We start from the raw sequence: 12,368 nt of genomic DNA, 5'->3' as shown, positions 1-12,368 counted from the left end.
CACACACACACACACACACATCTGCCCCATGTGACTGTGGAAGTTTTACAATCCAAAATCTGATGGAGGAACTGGCAAGCTGAAGATCACAGTTCAAATCCAAAAACTGAGTCCCACATCCACCTGCCAGGGAGTCTCCAGGAGGTGCCCGCCATCTTGTTTGTTCACTCCGAACTGTCTGATTTAGTGATGAGTGAATGTTCGATTTCATCAGGTGCTTTTGCATTTGTTCAGGTGGCCATGAGTGTTTTTCTTCTATAATATGACAATATACCAAATATGGTTTTTCCTTTTCATTTCTGGAGAGTGAATTGAGTAACTGATTCTTAATGTTGACCAACCTTTCATTTCTGGGATAAACCTCCCATAGCATGATGTGGCATCCTTTTTACATACCCCTAAGTCAAATTTGCTCATATTGTCTCGAGAACTTTGGAATCTGTGTTTTTGAGGGATGTGAAGATGTTTAGGTTTTTTACAATGTCTTGGTGTGGTCCCATAAAACAAAACGGAAGGTATTGACTCTTCTGTCTTCTGGTAGAGTTTGTATAGAACTGGTATTATTTTGTAATTGATCCTACATGTCCTTCAGGGCCTGGATATACAGTCATGGCATCTGGGAAAGCTTCCTTAGTCTCACAACACTGTCTAAGAAGAAGAAGAAGAAGAAGAAGAAGAAGAAGAAGAAGAAGAAGAAGAAGAAGAAGAAGAAGAAGAAGAACCTGCTGCATGTGGTGAGGGCGCAGGCCCTAAAGAATAAGTAGGCATTTAACATTTTCATTGTGTTTATCTTTCTAATGGCCCTGTAAGAAGATGCTATTTTATTGTTTTGTAAATGTGTAAAATCAGGCTCTGAATTGTTAAATAATGTACCCGAGATCTTACAGTCTCTCATCTAACCATTACTTTTTTTACTAAGAGCCCACTGAACTTCAAAAATACCAGAAAATGAGCCCAACACAGAGCCTGCAGAATGCAGTTCTCACACCACAGACTCAGGTGCACCTGGGGCTGATTAATCATGTGGATTTCCAGGATCCTCCCCACTCCCCTGTGATGGGAACTCCAGGGAGCTGCAACTAAGAGCATGTATTTTAAATAAGCACCCAAATGACTTTAATACACACAATAGGTCCCAGAGTCGCTGTTGCACTAACTGAATTCACTTCGTAAGAACAGCTGTTTGTCAATCCCCCACCCATCCCCACCTAGACCATGAACTTCCTGCAGGATGCTCTGCCTTTGTCTCTGTGTGGCCAAACATAGTCCCTCACCTCTATCATGGTGTGAGACATTTGTCTAAGTAGAATGAGAAGAAATCGGAGCAGCCTACGCTCACACTCATGCTCAGACTGGTCTTAAGCCTCCTCACTGACTCAGAGTCCCAAACCATAATCACTGGGAAAATGAAGGACACATAGACTGTGCTCATGCCTTAAGAGCTTTGGGGTCTTAAAGGCCCTCTCAGTCCGGCCCCCTGAAATCATACAGACATAAAAACTGGGAGGAAAAAACAGTTCTCCCAATGTCACACAAGTCCCTCATTCCTGGTGTGAGGCTTTGGCCATTTTACAACTGGAGTATTCAATTTCAGAGGGACTCCTGCAGAAGGCTGATGGGAAGGGGAGTTCCCGAGAAGGAGTAAGCAAAAGACCTAGCTGGATTTACATGAGATATTATAGACAGAGAAAGGGAGGGACTAGGTATCCCGAAAACCTCACATCATCACAGTGTAAGTAAATCCTTGTCCTTTTTTCCTATGAAAATGGAATTCACACAATCCTGCCTGGACCTCTCTGCCTTTTAAAGCCCAGAACTTGACAAATCAATCTTTGAACTTGATGGAAATAGGTGGAGATGGGGAGTAGAGAGTATGACCAGATTCTACTCCATTCTACTCAGGGGACAAAGCTCACCTCTTGCCCAGTCCCAGCCTCTGAAAACCTCGGGCTGTACCTTTCTGTTAACATTCATTCAGGGCTGATTTGGCTGTTGGGAGTCCAGTATGAAAGCAGCCAGGGTCTGGGTGGGCTGAATCCGTGGAAGGGCTGAGAAGCTGCGAATTCAAGGACTAAGACGCCTGTCACTGAGAGTGCCAGAATGGAAGTGCTGGGAGTGAAACCTGCTCCTGCCCTGCCTCACCTCTCTACCCCACAAAAGTTACCAGGTAGCTCTCAGCTGTTGAAGCCCAGAAACAGAGTGTGAACCGGCAGGTGGAGGTTAGGATTCCATGCCTCCTCCTGGGACTGGACTGTTTTCTTAGCTAAAGTGGAAGTTCAAATTCACTGACTGCTGGAGCTCCCTTCCTGCTCCATGTGTCTGGGAACTAGTGCCTGCTTATGGCTGTGTTCATGTTTATACCACAGGTGTGCCATAAAACCACCACCAACCCGCCATGACTCTCCCCAGCTCGCCCTCTTACTTCCATAGACCTCTCCACCTGGCTGTGGTCTGGGAAGTTCTCATCCCTGCTGTAAGAATGTTCAGCCTCCTCTGCTGCCACTTTGCCACCCACAACCCTTGGAGCGGCTCCTCCCAACACCTTCCATTCTTCATCCCAGACGCTCAGGGCCAGCAAAAGCACCCGTTCTTTGTGAACACCTCCTGTATCTGCCAGGCTCTCCTCCATCCCCCAAGGGTGAGATGAGGGCCTCACCAAGGTCTGTCTTCTGTTCGCTCTGACCACTGACTCCCAACCCAAGCTGCCCAGCCATTCCTCATCTCCCTGGAAGCGCCAGTCAGGCATCAGGGCTTTGTGAGGAAAAAGCTGAAATCTTCTCCACACCTTCAGAAACTCCTGATGAGTGGCACGTCCCCGGGAAGAGACTTCAGGGAGTCCCTGGATGAAAAGGAAAGCAGGGCACCTGGTGTGCCGAGACAGGGCTGCTCTGCTGTGCAAACAGGAGCAAGTTTTTCTGGAGATCCCACTTGGATGTTCTGTTTCAGCCTGGCCAGGGAGGGGACACTCATAGGGACATAAATCCGGCCTGTGCTGGGCGGAGTGTGCTGTGCACTGGAAAGCTGCGCTGTAATGACCTGAGTGGCTATCCAGGGCTCAGCTAGTTTTCCCTGCAGATAAGTAACTTCAAAGCAAAGCTCTTGTATGAAGTGGGGAACACTCTGTGGGAAATGCTTCTCAAGAACAGTACTTCCGCCAAGAAGGAAAATTTTTATAGATTCCCCCAGCTCTCCACCTGGAAAGGCCATGGTTCCCCAATCTGGCAAATCCTTCCTGATCATGTTGCACCAGCCCTGACTCTGGGGCCATCCCTGGCCCCCTCCTCCTAGAGGAAAACCTCCTGAGCTCCCCAGCCATCCCTCCCTCAAAGGCTCATCCCTTCCCCAGGAGCCCTGCTTCTATCACTCCCAAATCTCCTTTCTCTGTGGACCCCACTTCCACCAAAGCTTGGCATCCAATAGACACTGCACAATATCCATTGCAAATGAAGTTTATTATGCAGACACCCAGACCACAGCGCTCAGAAACCAGAGTCCCTTTGAGAGGCTATGTACACAGAGGCATAGTTCCCCGGACCACTGTTGGGGGATGGAGGAGGGAGGCTACCCTGGGGTCCCCAACAGAGCACCATCTGGAAAGGACTGCCAGGTGGGCAGTGCAAGGAGGCCAGGAACGGGACATGGGTTGAAGACACACTGGGACAACACAGATTCTCCCCCAGAACACAGTGCGTGTCTCTGACTCTAATTGTTTATGAGAGGTCTTTCATCACCCCCTCTCCAAAAACAAGAAATGCCATCAGAGGTGGATTACAAAAATTGGGGTTGCTCCGAGTTAGAGATACAGAGACACAGCTGACATTCTGGAATCAAAGCATAGGGAGAAGACCCATCTCTATCTAAAAGAGAAGGTCACCCCGGAGCCACAACCTTCCCCTGAACCAGAACCTCCCCTTTCAGAGCCAGATACTGCACCCCCAGAGCCTGCACCTCCCCTGGAGCCTCCCCCAGAGCTGTATCCACCTCCTCCAGAGCCTGATCCTCCCCTGGAACCTCCTCCAGAGCTGTATCCACCTCCTCCAGAGCCTGATCCTCCCCTGGAACCTCCCCCAGAGCTGTATCCTCCTCCGGATCCTCCCCTGGAACCTCCCCCAGAGCTGTATCCTCCTCCGGATCCTCCCCTGGAACCTCCTCCAGAGCTGTATCCGCCTCCAGATCCTCCTCTAGAGCCTCCTCCAGAGCTGTATCCACCTCCTCCGGATCCAGACCCTCCCCTGGAGCCAGAGCTTCTGCCTCCAGAGCCGTAGGTGCTTCCTCCTCCTCCTCCTCCATAAGACCCTCTTCCTCCGGAACTTTGACCTCCAGAGCCAAAGCCAGCCTTGGATGCCACGGATGAAGAAATGGTGCTGCTTGTCACGGCTGTGGGAGAGATGATGTCAACCCAGGAGTTCTGACCACCTCTACCCACCACTGCCCCGTTAAGACAGGTGCACGCCCCACTACGTACACACAGACACGTTGTCGTTGAAGTCTCCAGACATCCTGTCAGGGAGGGAAAAAAAATTGTGACTGAGCATCTGGACTCAGTGTGGATGAACAAAGTTGTCTTACAACTTCCACCTACTGTGCAGCTTAGCTACTTCAGTCAGCCACACCTTCTATGCTGACAGATGACAGAGGATGACAGAGGCGGTGACAGATAGACCCCGTGCATCTCTATAGCCTGAATCTCAATCCATCCCAAGATCTCGCTCCAATCAAAACACACACTTGCGTTGTGGATCCAGAGTGGCTGAAAGGCCCAGTCACTTCTGACTGTGTACCCCATGTTGTATTTATGGCCACCTCAGGGAATCTGCAATCCGGAGTCCACGCCACACCCAACATTTCAAAACGAGGCTGTACCATAAACATTCAGCAGAAGGAACTGAAACTCTGTGAAGCTGCCTACCCTTCCCAGGTCCCTGCCGGTTCCACCGAAGCCTTGGCTGTTCCAGCCCAGGTTCCAGTGCCTGCCAGCTCCTTCATGGGAACAGGAGGCATTGCCTTTCAGACATGTACAGAGCAGAGGCTTGGAAAGGCAGCTCCTTTGTTATACTGGCTACTGACACCCAGGGCTTTTCCACCTTAAGTCCCCTAAGGATGCTGGTGGCAGGGGAAGAAAGTACTCCTCTTTAAAGTAGTCAGGTGATTCTGTTGTCATTCTAGAAGCCTTAAAAGAAAAAAAGTGTGTTCCTCTGACACATTTGAGGCCATCTCCCCATTCTGGGCCAAACCATGGAGGGGAAGGAAGCTAGTCACCCTATAGACTTAGAGATACACCCTTCAGTCTCTCTACCTATGTTCATGTCATTTTGTGTTCTCTTTTAAACAAGGCCAGGATGTTTAAAATACCACCTAGTTTAACATCTTGTAACAGGTCCTGTTCGCCATTCTCTACTGATAAGAGAACAATGTTATGGTTCTCATCCTGAATGTCTGCTTGGAGAAGCATACTGATGCTAATCTCACTAGCCAGAGGCCCTGCCCAGTCCTCAGCCTTCTCTCCCTTCACTCCTGCCCTGACTCCAGGAGACAGGAGAGTGCACACCGTGACACCCTCTGTAGCGACGCCCCCCCACCTGCACTCCTCGCCCTCCAGCAGCTTGCGGTAGGTGGCGATCTCCACGTCCAGGGCCAGCTTGGTGTTCATGAGCTCCTGGTAGTCCCGAAGCAACTTGGCCAGGTTCTCCCGGGCCTGCTGCATGGCCTCCTCCAAGTCAGTGAGCTTGGTCCTGGCATCTTTGATGGCATGCTCCCCACGCTGCTCTGCATCTGCAATGGACTCTTGTACACTCTTACACTATGAGAAGAGAAGAGAAGGCCTCTGTGTTACAGAGTAGGGTCAGCCTGATGGAGGAGATGAAGGACAAGACACTCGGTGTGGGAGACCAGAATCACTGGCCCTGGAAGTCTTGGGGACGCCCCCTTTGGAGTTAACAGATGTTGCAGACCACTGTGCTGTGACTTGTAGTGGCTGTCTCCAAGCTATCTTCCTCCCATATCCCTTTGACTGAATCCATAGGCTTTCTCTGCAATGCCCTCGACCCTCCTAACACAAGAACTCATCATCCATCCCATTCTATGTGCAAATGAAGAAACTCTATTCTGCAGAACTCTGCTACCTCTTAAGCAGACTCTGCCCCAGCAATCAGCTCCAAAGCCAAGGTCCAACGTGGACCAGCTTCCTCCCACTCACCACCCCTCTGTGAACACAGTCATCACGGCTGCTGTCTAGGGGCTGCACCATGATGGAACAGGAAGCTGTGTCTCCAGTCACACAGCAAGCCAAACAAGATCTTGCTTTATTTGCTGTTACTCCCTTTAAGTCAAGCAATTCTTTCCCTTTGCTGATCTTCACTTCAGAATGTGTCTTGAACTACTCTAAAGGTCTTAAATAGCGTTGATCTGGAGGAGATTGGGATTGGTGTAAACTTCTCAGTTTCTCTTCTGTCCCTTTATCTCTCTCCTACACTTGGGGGGGATGACAGAGGTGGGGACCCACCCTGAGCCCCAGGCCTCACCTGCTTCTTCACATGTGATATCTCCCCTTGCAGCCTTTGGATTGTGCGGTTCAGCTCACTGATCTCCATCTTGACCTCTTTCAAGCTGTCTCCATGTTTTACAGCAGTGACCTGGAGTTCTTCATACTGATGAGGAAAAGGGGAGATGGTTCACAGGGAAGTCCTGTCTGAGGAAGGCTTAGTCCGAGCTAAAGAAGGCCAATGACAGGCCAGGATGGTCAACCAACCTAAGAAACAATCTCATATGCCCCTGAGGATGTAGTGCCCTTCTCTGAACTGTCTTGGGAACGATGCTCAACTTCCATCAGACAAACATTCCGATGCCCTTCCCAGACATGACCCAGATGGGGTGAGGCTCAGTTGTGGCTCCCTCTGCATCCCCGGGACTTGCCTTGCTGTGGTACAGCTCCTCTGTCTCAGTCTTGCTCTTCTGGGCGATGATCTCATATTGATTCTGAACCTCAGCAATGATGCTGTCCAGGTCAAGGTTCCGGTTGTTGTCCATGGACAAGATGACATTGGTGTCAGTGACAGTCTGTTGTAGCTGGGACAGTTCCTACAATACACACACACACACACAGTGATGAGCCATGATGTTCTGCCCACAGCCACAGAGAGAGAGAGGCCTCCTTTCTCTGACATTGAGGAAATGTAGACTCTCAAACTAAGCATGCCTTGGGTGGGATGGAAAGCCCCACAGGGCTCCCCTCAGGATGGAGAAGCTGGCAGGAAGGTGTTGATAGGCATCCTAGTAAAATGCTCTCACCACCAGGCCAGTGGGCCTAGCAAGAACCTGGTCCATGGCAGATTCCTTTAAGTTTCCTTCCTATCTCAGAAGGGGGCTGGGGAGAGAAGAGGAGGCATGATGAATTTTAACCTCTGGAGTATAATGGGCACATGGGCACAGGGACGTTCTCTTCCAAAGGGAGCTGGACATGCAGGGGATGGAGGAAAGGAAAGTTGACCTGGTATTTCCAAACCTCACATGACATCAGAAGAAGAAATCCCTCTCCCCCATTCCTGCTCTAGGGAAACGGCTTACAGGACTGCAATGGTCTCACTGCATTGAAGTCAGCCAATCAATAACCCCATTCCGGCAGGCTTTTCAACAATTGATAAGAACTTTTCTTTGGTGGGAAAGGTGGGAAGTTGGGGTCTGTTGGAGACAGCTCCCTTTACCATGTCATAGAGTGTTCTCAGGAAATCAGCTTCCTGCGTCAGTATGTCCACCTTGGCCTGCAGCTCTGTCTTGTCCATGTAGGAACTGTCCACATCCTGCAGAGAAGTCAGAGGCCTCTCAATCAACTCACATGCCCCACCTTGAATAGCACCTGCATGGGTCCCATATTCTCTCTGCTGCCTCCACCTAATGCCTGTTAGTTAGCTGTCTCCAGCATCCCAGGGCACTTCCAGATGAGCTGTATCTCCACAGACCCTCACTTAGTATATAAACTACCTTTGTAGGGAGCGCCATGCCCAGATCAGCTGCTCATACACCCCAGCATCGTGAGAGCTTGCAATGGGCCAAACATTACTGACTAGTCTCCCTTGCTTGAGACATGGTGTGTTCCCATAATAGGTGCGATGGCTTTGGTGTCCTTCCACAATCTTCATGCCTCCCACCCTGCTTGTCCATCCAAACTCTCCTGAATTTACCTGGACAGTTCTCTAGAATCCTTGCAGAACCTGGGCTAACACTTGGCAGTTTTCTAGCTCAAACCTTTATCAGCATAGCTCATCAGTAAGCAGACATTCTAAAGAGTCTCATTCCTCCTCTGCTTTTTAGAAGAATAAAGTGCTTTTTTCTGTGGGCATTTTTTCATGACGCTCTTTAAGTGGGTAATCGATGGAGGTGCTCTCCCAAATACAGTAGGCAAATTGGAAAATCACCTATGGAGGTTAGCACACAGAGACCCTGTTCTTCTCAAGAAAAGCAGCTCCTGGTGTGCCGCACCCTGTTGCTGGCTCTGTGTGTGCACTCACAGTGGTGTTCTGGCTCTCCTTCTAGACACAGTGAGGTGTCAGGGCAGTTCTATTCCTACCCTGCCCAGGGCATTCTCTTGCTCACCTTTTTGATCGTCACAAACTCATTCTCCGCAGATGTGCGCTTGTTGATTTCATCCTCGTACCTGTTGAGCCCCCAAAAGACAAGAGCAGTTAGACTGGTTCTGGTTGGCCAGCTCCCTCCCTCCTTTCCCTGTTTCTACTGGAAGATTAAACTCTCTTTAAATGCTTAGATTAAAACTATGAAAGTTCAACATGAAGGTAGCTTTCTATTCATTAATTCGAGCATGTGCAAGCTCCAAAACCCTGCCTTCTTTTTAACCAACAAAGACGGCCCTCCACGCCACCCTGGTGCACCAGCATGAGGTCAGCGAGCAGACAGCTGCAGTCAAAACTCTGTCTCCACTCAGGTCTCCTCAGTCACCTACTTCTTCTTAAAGTCTTCCACGAGATCCTGCATGTTGTTCAAGTCTGAATCCTGTGAGTTTCTTTCTGCAGAAAGACTGTCCACTCGTTTCTTGAGCATGCCAATATAGGCCTGGAAGATGGGGTCCAGGTTGGTGGTGCGGGTGCCCACATCCAGCTGCTGCAGAAGTTCCCATTTGGTCTGCAACACCTGGTTCTGCTGCTCCAGGAATCGAACCTACAGTGGTCAGATGGGAGAATACATGAGGTCCAGATCACCTGTCACACCAGTGAGCCACTCTTGCCCCCAAGAACCTCTGGTGCTGCTCCAGGAGATGTAGAAGTCACAATACTTCACCCTCGCCATCCAAGGGAGGCTGGAAAACACTAGGCAGGGTTTCTGAGCCGCCTCCCCCCCAACATCACACATGGAGAGTGTGTACAGACTTCTGACACTGAGTCTGTCCCTCTCGGCTCTTAGAACTCTCCTACTTCATGATCACTATTTTGTTCACAGCTGCTCCCTAGACTCCAGGCACTTCCCTCCCCCATTCTAGTCCCCCATTCTAGGACTCTGCCAAGGTCCCATAAATTCTGGAGAAAACAGAAAGCAGGCATCTGCTGGCCCAGTCGCAGATGGCACCAAATAGGAGAGTCCCGGGGGGGGGGGGGGCAGAGCTCCTCCGCCTGAGTTTTAAGAACCTTGTAAATTCCTGTCAATTCAAGGCAGAGGAAACAAGACAGGAACACCCCAAAGTGACACCAACAGAGACTTTATGGGTCACCAAAATGAGATGGTTCTCTTGAGGGCTGGAATTCTATTCATCCCCAAACATATTTCAAGTACAGGTTCCTAGACTGTATTAGACTAATAACGCTCAGGAGAGACAAAACCCACCCTTTCTCGCTCTCACCTTCCAATCCTGCTGTCACCTGGCCCAACACGCTCTGCCACTACTTGCCTATTTCAACTTTTCTACGACAGCAAATTTTTCTGTAAATAGTATATATTTGGACTGAAAAACCAAATGTGAAGAAACTGTTGTACAATGTGTGGCCCCCAAAGCCAGCATCTCTTCCATTTGAAATTCGCAAAAGCCCCCTGGCTTTAGTGGCCACATCAATGACTCCCGACAGTCTCTCCTTTCCTTTTCACCCCGCACCACAAGCGTAGCAGCCCAGCATCTCATCCCAGAAGGCGCCGGCCTCTCCCACTCACCTTGTCGATAAAAGAGGCAAATTTGTTGTTGAGAGTTTTGATCTGCTCTCTCTCCTGAGACTTCACGTTCTGGATCTCTGGGTCTACTTTGACATCAAGAGGCTGCAAGAGGCTCTGGTTGATGGAGACTTCATGGATGCCTCCACCAGGGAATCCTCCAGGCCCCCCAAAGCCGCCGCCTCCTCCAAAACGGCCTCCACCAAAGCCGCCTCCACCAAATCCACCGCCTCCAAATCCACTGCCACCTCCGAATCCACTGCCACCTCCAAATCCACTGCCTCCTCCAAATCCTCTGCCTCCTCCGAAGCCAGAGCCACCTCCAAAGCCACCACCGCCTCCGAAGCTGCTGCCGCCTCCGAAGCTGCTGCCGCCTCCGAAGCCGCCGCCGCCTCTGCCACCAAATCCACTGCCGCAGCCAGCCACGCTAGTAGAGATGCTCTTGTACCCTCCGAGGCCAACAAGACTCTGACTGCCAAAGCCACCTCCACCAGAGCCTCCTCTGCCACCACCATGGCGGCTCAAGCAGGAGAAGCCACTAGTTGATCTCCGGCCCCCTCCAGAGACCACAGCTGAACCACTACTGAAGCCACGGAATCCTCCACCGCCTCCTCCACCTCCTCCTCTTCGAGACTTGCACGAGATCTGACAGCTCATGATGTTTTTTACTCAGCAAGGGAAGTAGAAGATCCAAGAAGATCCTGGAGACTGAACTGTGCTGTTGGGAGACTCACAGGGTCCCCTTATATACCTGCCAACTAGGTGTTGGTGAGCTTGGGTGTGGGCCCGCTTATGCATGGGTTTGGTCTGCCTGGAAGCTATTCTCAGTGAGTGATTATCAACCTAATGGCCATTAAAACATCTACTAATCAGCTCCACTCCAGAACCTGCTTCGATTGCGAACTCCTGTTTATCTGCGCATCTGTCACGCAATTTGATTTTTGTAAAATCATCAGAAGAAGAGATTAGGATTTGGGTTTCTCAACTTGAAAAAAAAATGTCCTGCAAAATGCTGCTCCCTGTTCTGGACCGCCCCATGGGAAGTGGCCACCACCCATGCCTGTGTGGGCTCACTATCTAGCTTACCAGGGGAGGAAGGTGGCATCTGAGACTCCGAGAGCACACACTGCAGCTTTCCAGCTCTCTTACTTCCCTGTGGCCCAAGGGGGATGGGAGGACAGTCTCTACATATGGTAACTGTGGTGGAGAATCAGCCTTTGCTTATGAAGAGGAAGTGGCCTGCTGTGCTGCAACAGTGTAGCCATTCATCAGCTCATCTCAGCCCCCTTCTTCCCAGGCCACACCAAACATACACATGGCCAAGCATTAGGGAAGGGATCCTTTTCAGCCCTGTCACCACGAACTTGGACGACCATCAACTCTATCGCTTTCTGCATGAGAGCAGAGGGGATGAAGGGTGAAAGGGGAAAGAGTTCTGTTCTTAAGTCTGTGTGACTCAGGGCGCGCATGAAAGTCTCGCAAAGACCATGTGGCTTTGAGATCCAAGTGTGGACCAACTCTGGCTCAGAAACCACGTACTGCCTTGTGATTCGGAAGGCAACGAGAAGGCAGGCTCTTCACTGCCTTCCAAGACGGGTGAGCTTTGGAAGACCCAGCCGGTCTGTCTATGCAGGGTCATCAGCTGCACAGCACACCGAATCCGGGCAGCCTCTCCTGTCCTAGTGGCTACACGCACGGGACAGATGCTGCAGAAAACCAGAACCAACGCAAAATCAGAGGTTCTAGGTTTAAATCCTAGTTTGGCCATTTATTGGCTTATATGACCCTGAATTAAACTTTGTGGTTTTGTTGCCTTAGCTATGGAGTAGAAAATTGATATGCAATGTTTTGGTAACTATGCTATCAAAAATGTTAAACGCTGTTATTTTGAGTGAGACAAAGGCATTTTCTTTTCCTTTCAACCTCAGTGTGCTGGTCTCTCTTCTGATGGCTTAGGTCACACTTTCACTGTTTGAGAGAAATGGCATTGTATAATTCACACATTCTGTGAGCCTCGGTTGCTCAGTTTACTCAGCTATAGAAAGCGAGGGAAGGAGGAAGAAAGAAGGGAGAAGAGAGAAGAGGGGGAGGAACAGGAATAGAAGAAGAAGGAGGCGGCGGAGGAGGAAGAACACATTGCAGGATACAATGCTAGTTAATGACTGAAACTCAATGGATTGGATTTAACCTTCTTGTTCCCCCCTTCCCGGCCCTGTGTGGTA

General features: G+C 50.1%; 1 protein-coding gene across 1 annotated transcript; it reads right to left on the bottom strand.

The window, feature by feature from the left end:
* Nucleotides 1–3,853: 3,853 nt before the first annotated feature.
* Krt2 (keratin 2) lies at nucleotides 3,854–10,803 on the bottom strand. Its single transcript, XM_059247274.1, has 9 exons — nucleotides 10,150–10,803; nucleotides 8,954–9,168; nucleotides 8,590–8,650; nucleotides 7,701–7,796; nucleotides 6,913–7,077; nucleotides 6,522–6,647; nucleotides 5,580–5,800; nucleotides 4,466–4,500; nucleotides 3,854–4,377 (listed from the first exon to the last, which is right to left on the bottom strand). Exons 1-9 carry the CDS (start codon nucleotides 10,801–10,803, stop codon nucleotides 3,854–3,856), a joined length of 2,097 nt encoding a protein of 698 aa, XP_059103257.1.
* Between the last annotated feature and the right edge of the window lie 1,565 nt (nucleotides 10,804–12,368).

This window comes from Peromyscus eremicus, chromosome 20 (assembly GCF_949786415.1).
Source record: "Peromyscus eremicus chromosome 20, PerEre_H2_v1, whole genome shotgun sequence".
NCBI classification, from domain to species: Eukaryota; Metazoa; Chordata; class Mammalia; order Rodentia; family Cricetidae; genus Peromyscus; species Peromyscus eremicus.
This window is presented reverse-complemented; position numbering and strand designations above follow the sequence as displayed.

Excerpts from the sequence above, each read along its gene's own strand:
- Krt2 (XM_059247274.1), bottom strand. The coding sequence starts at position 10,803 with ATGAGCTGTCAGATCTCGTGCAAGTCTCGAAGAGGAGGAGGTGGAGGA. Across the intron at positions 7,078-7,700 it reads TGAGAACACTCTATGACATG|GAACTGTCCCAGCTACAACA; the intron begins GTAAAGGGAGCT and ends TGTGTATTGTAG. Across the intron at positions 5,801-6,521 it reads TATCACATGTGAAGAAGCAG|TGTAAGAGTGTACAAGAGTC; the intron begins GTGAGGCCTGGG and ends CTCTTCTCATAG.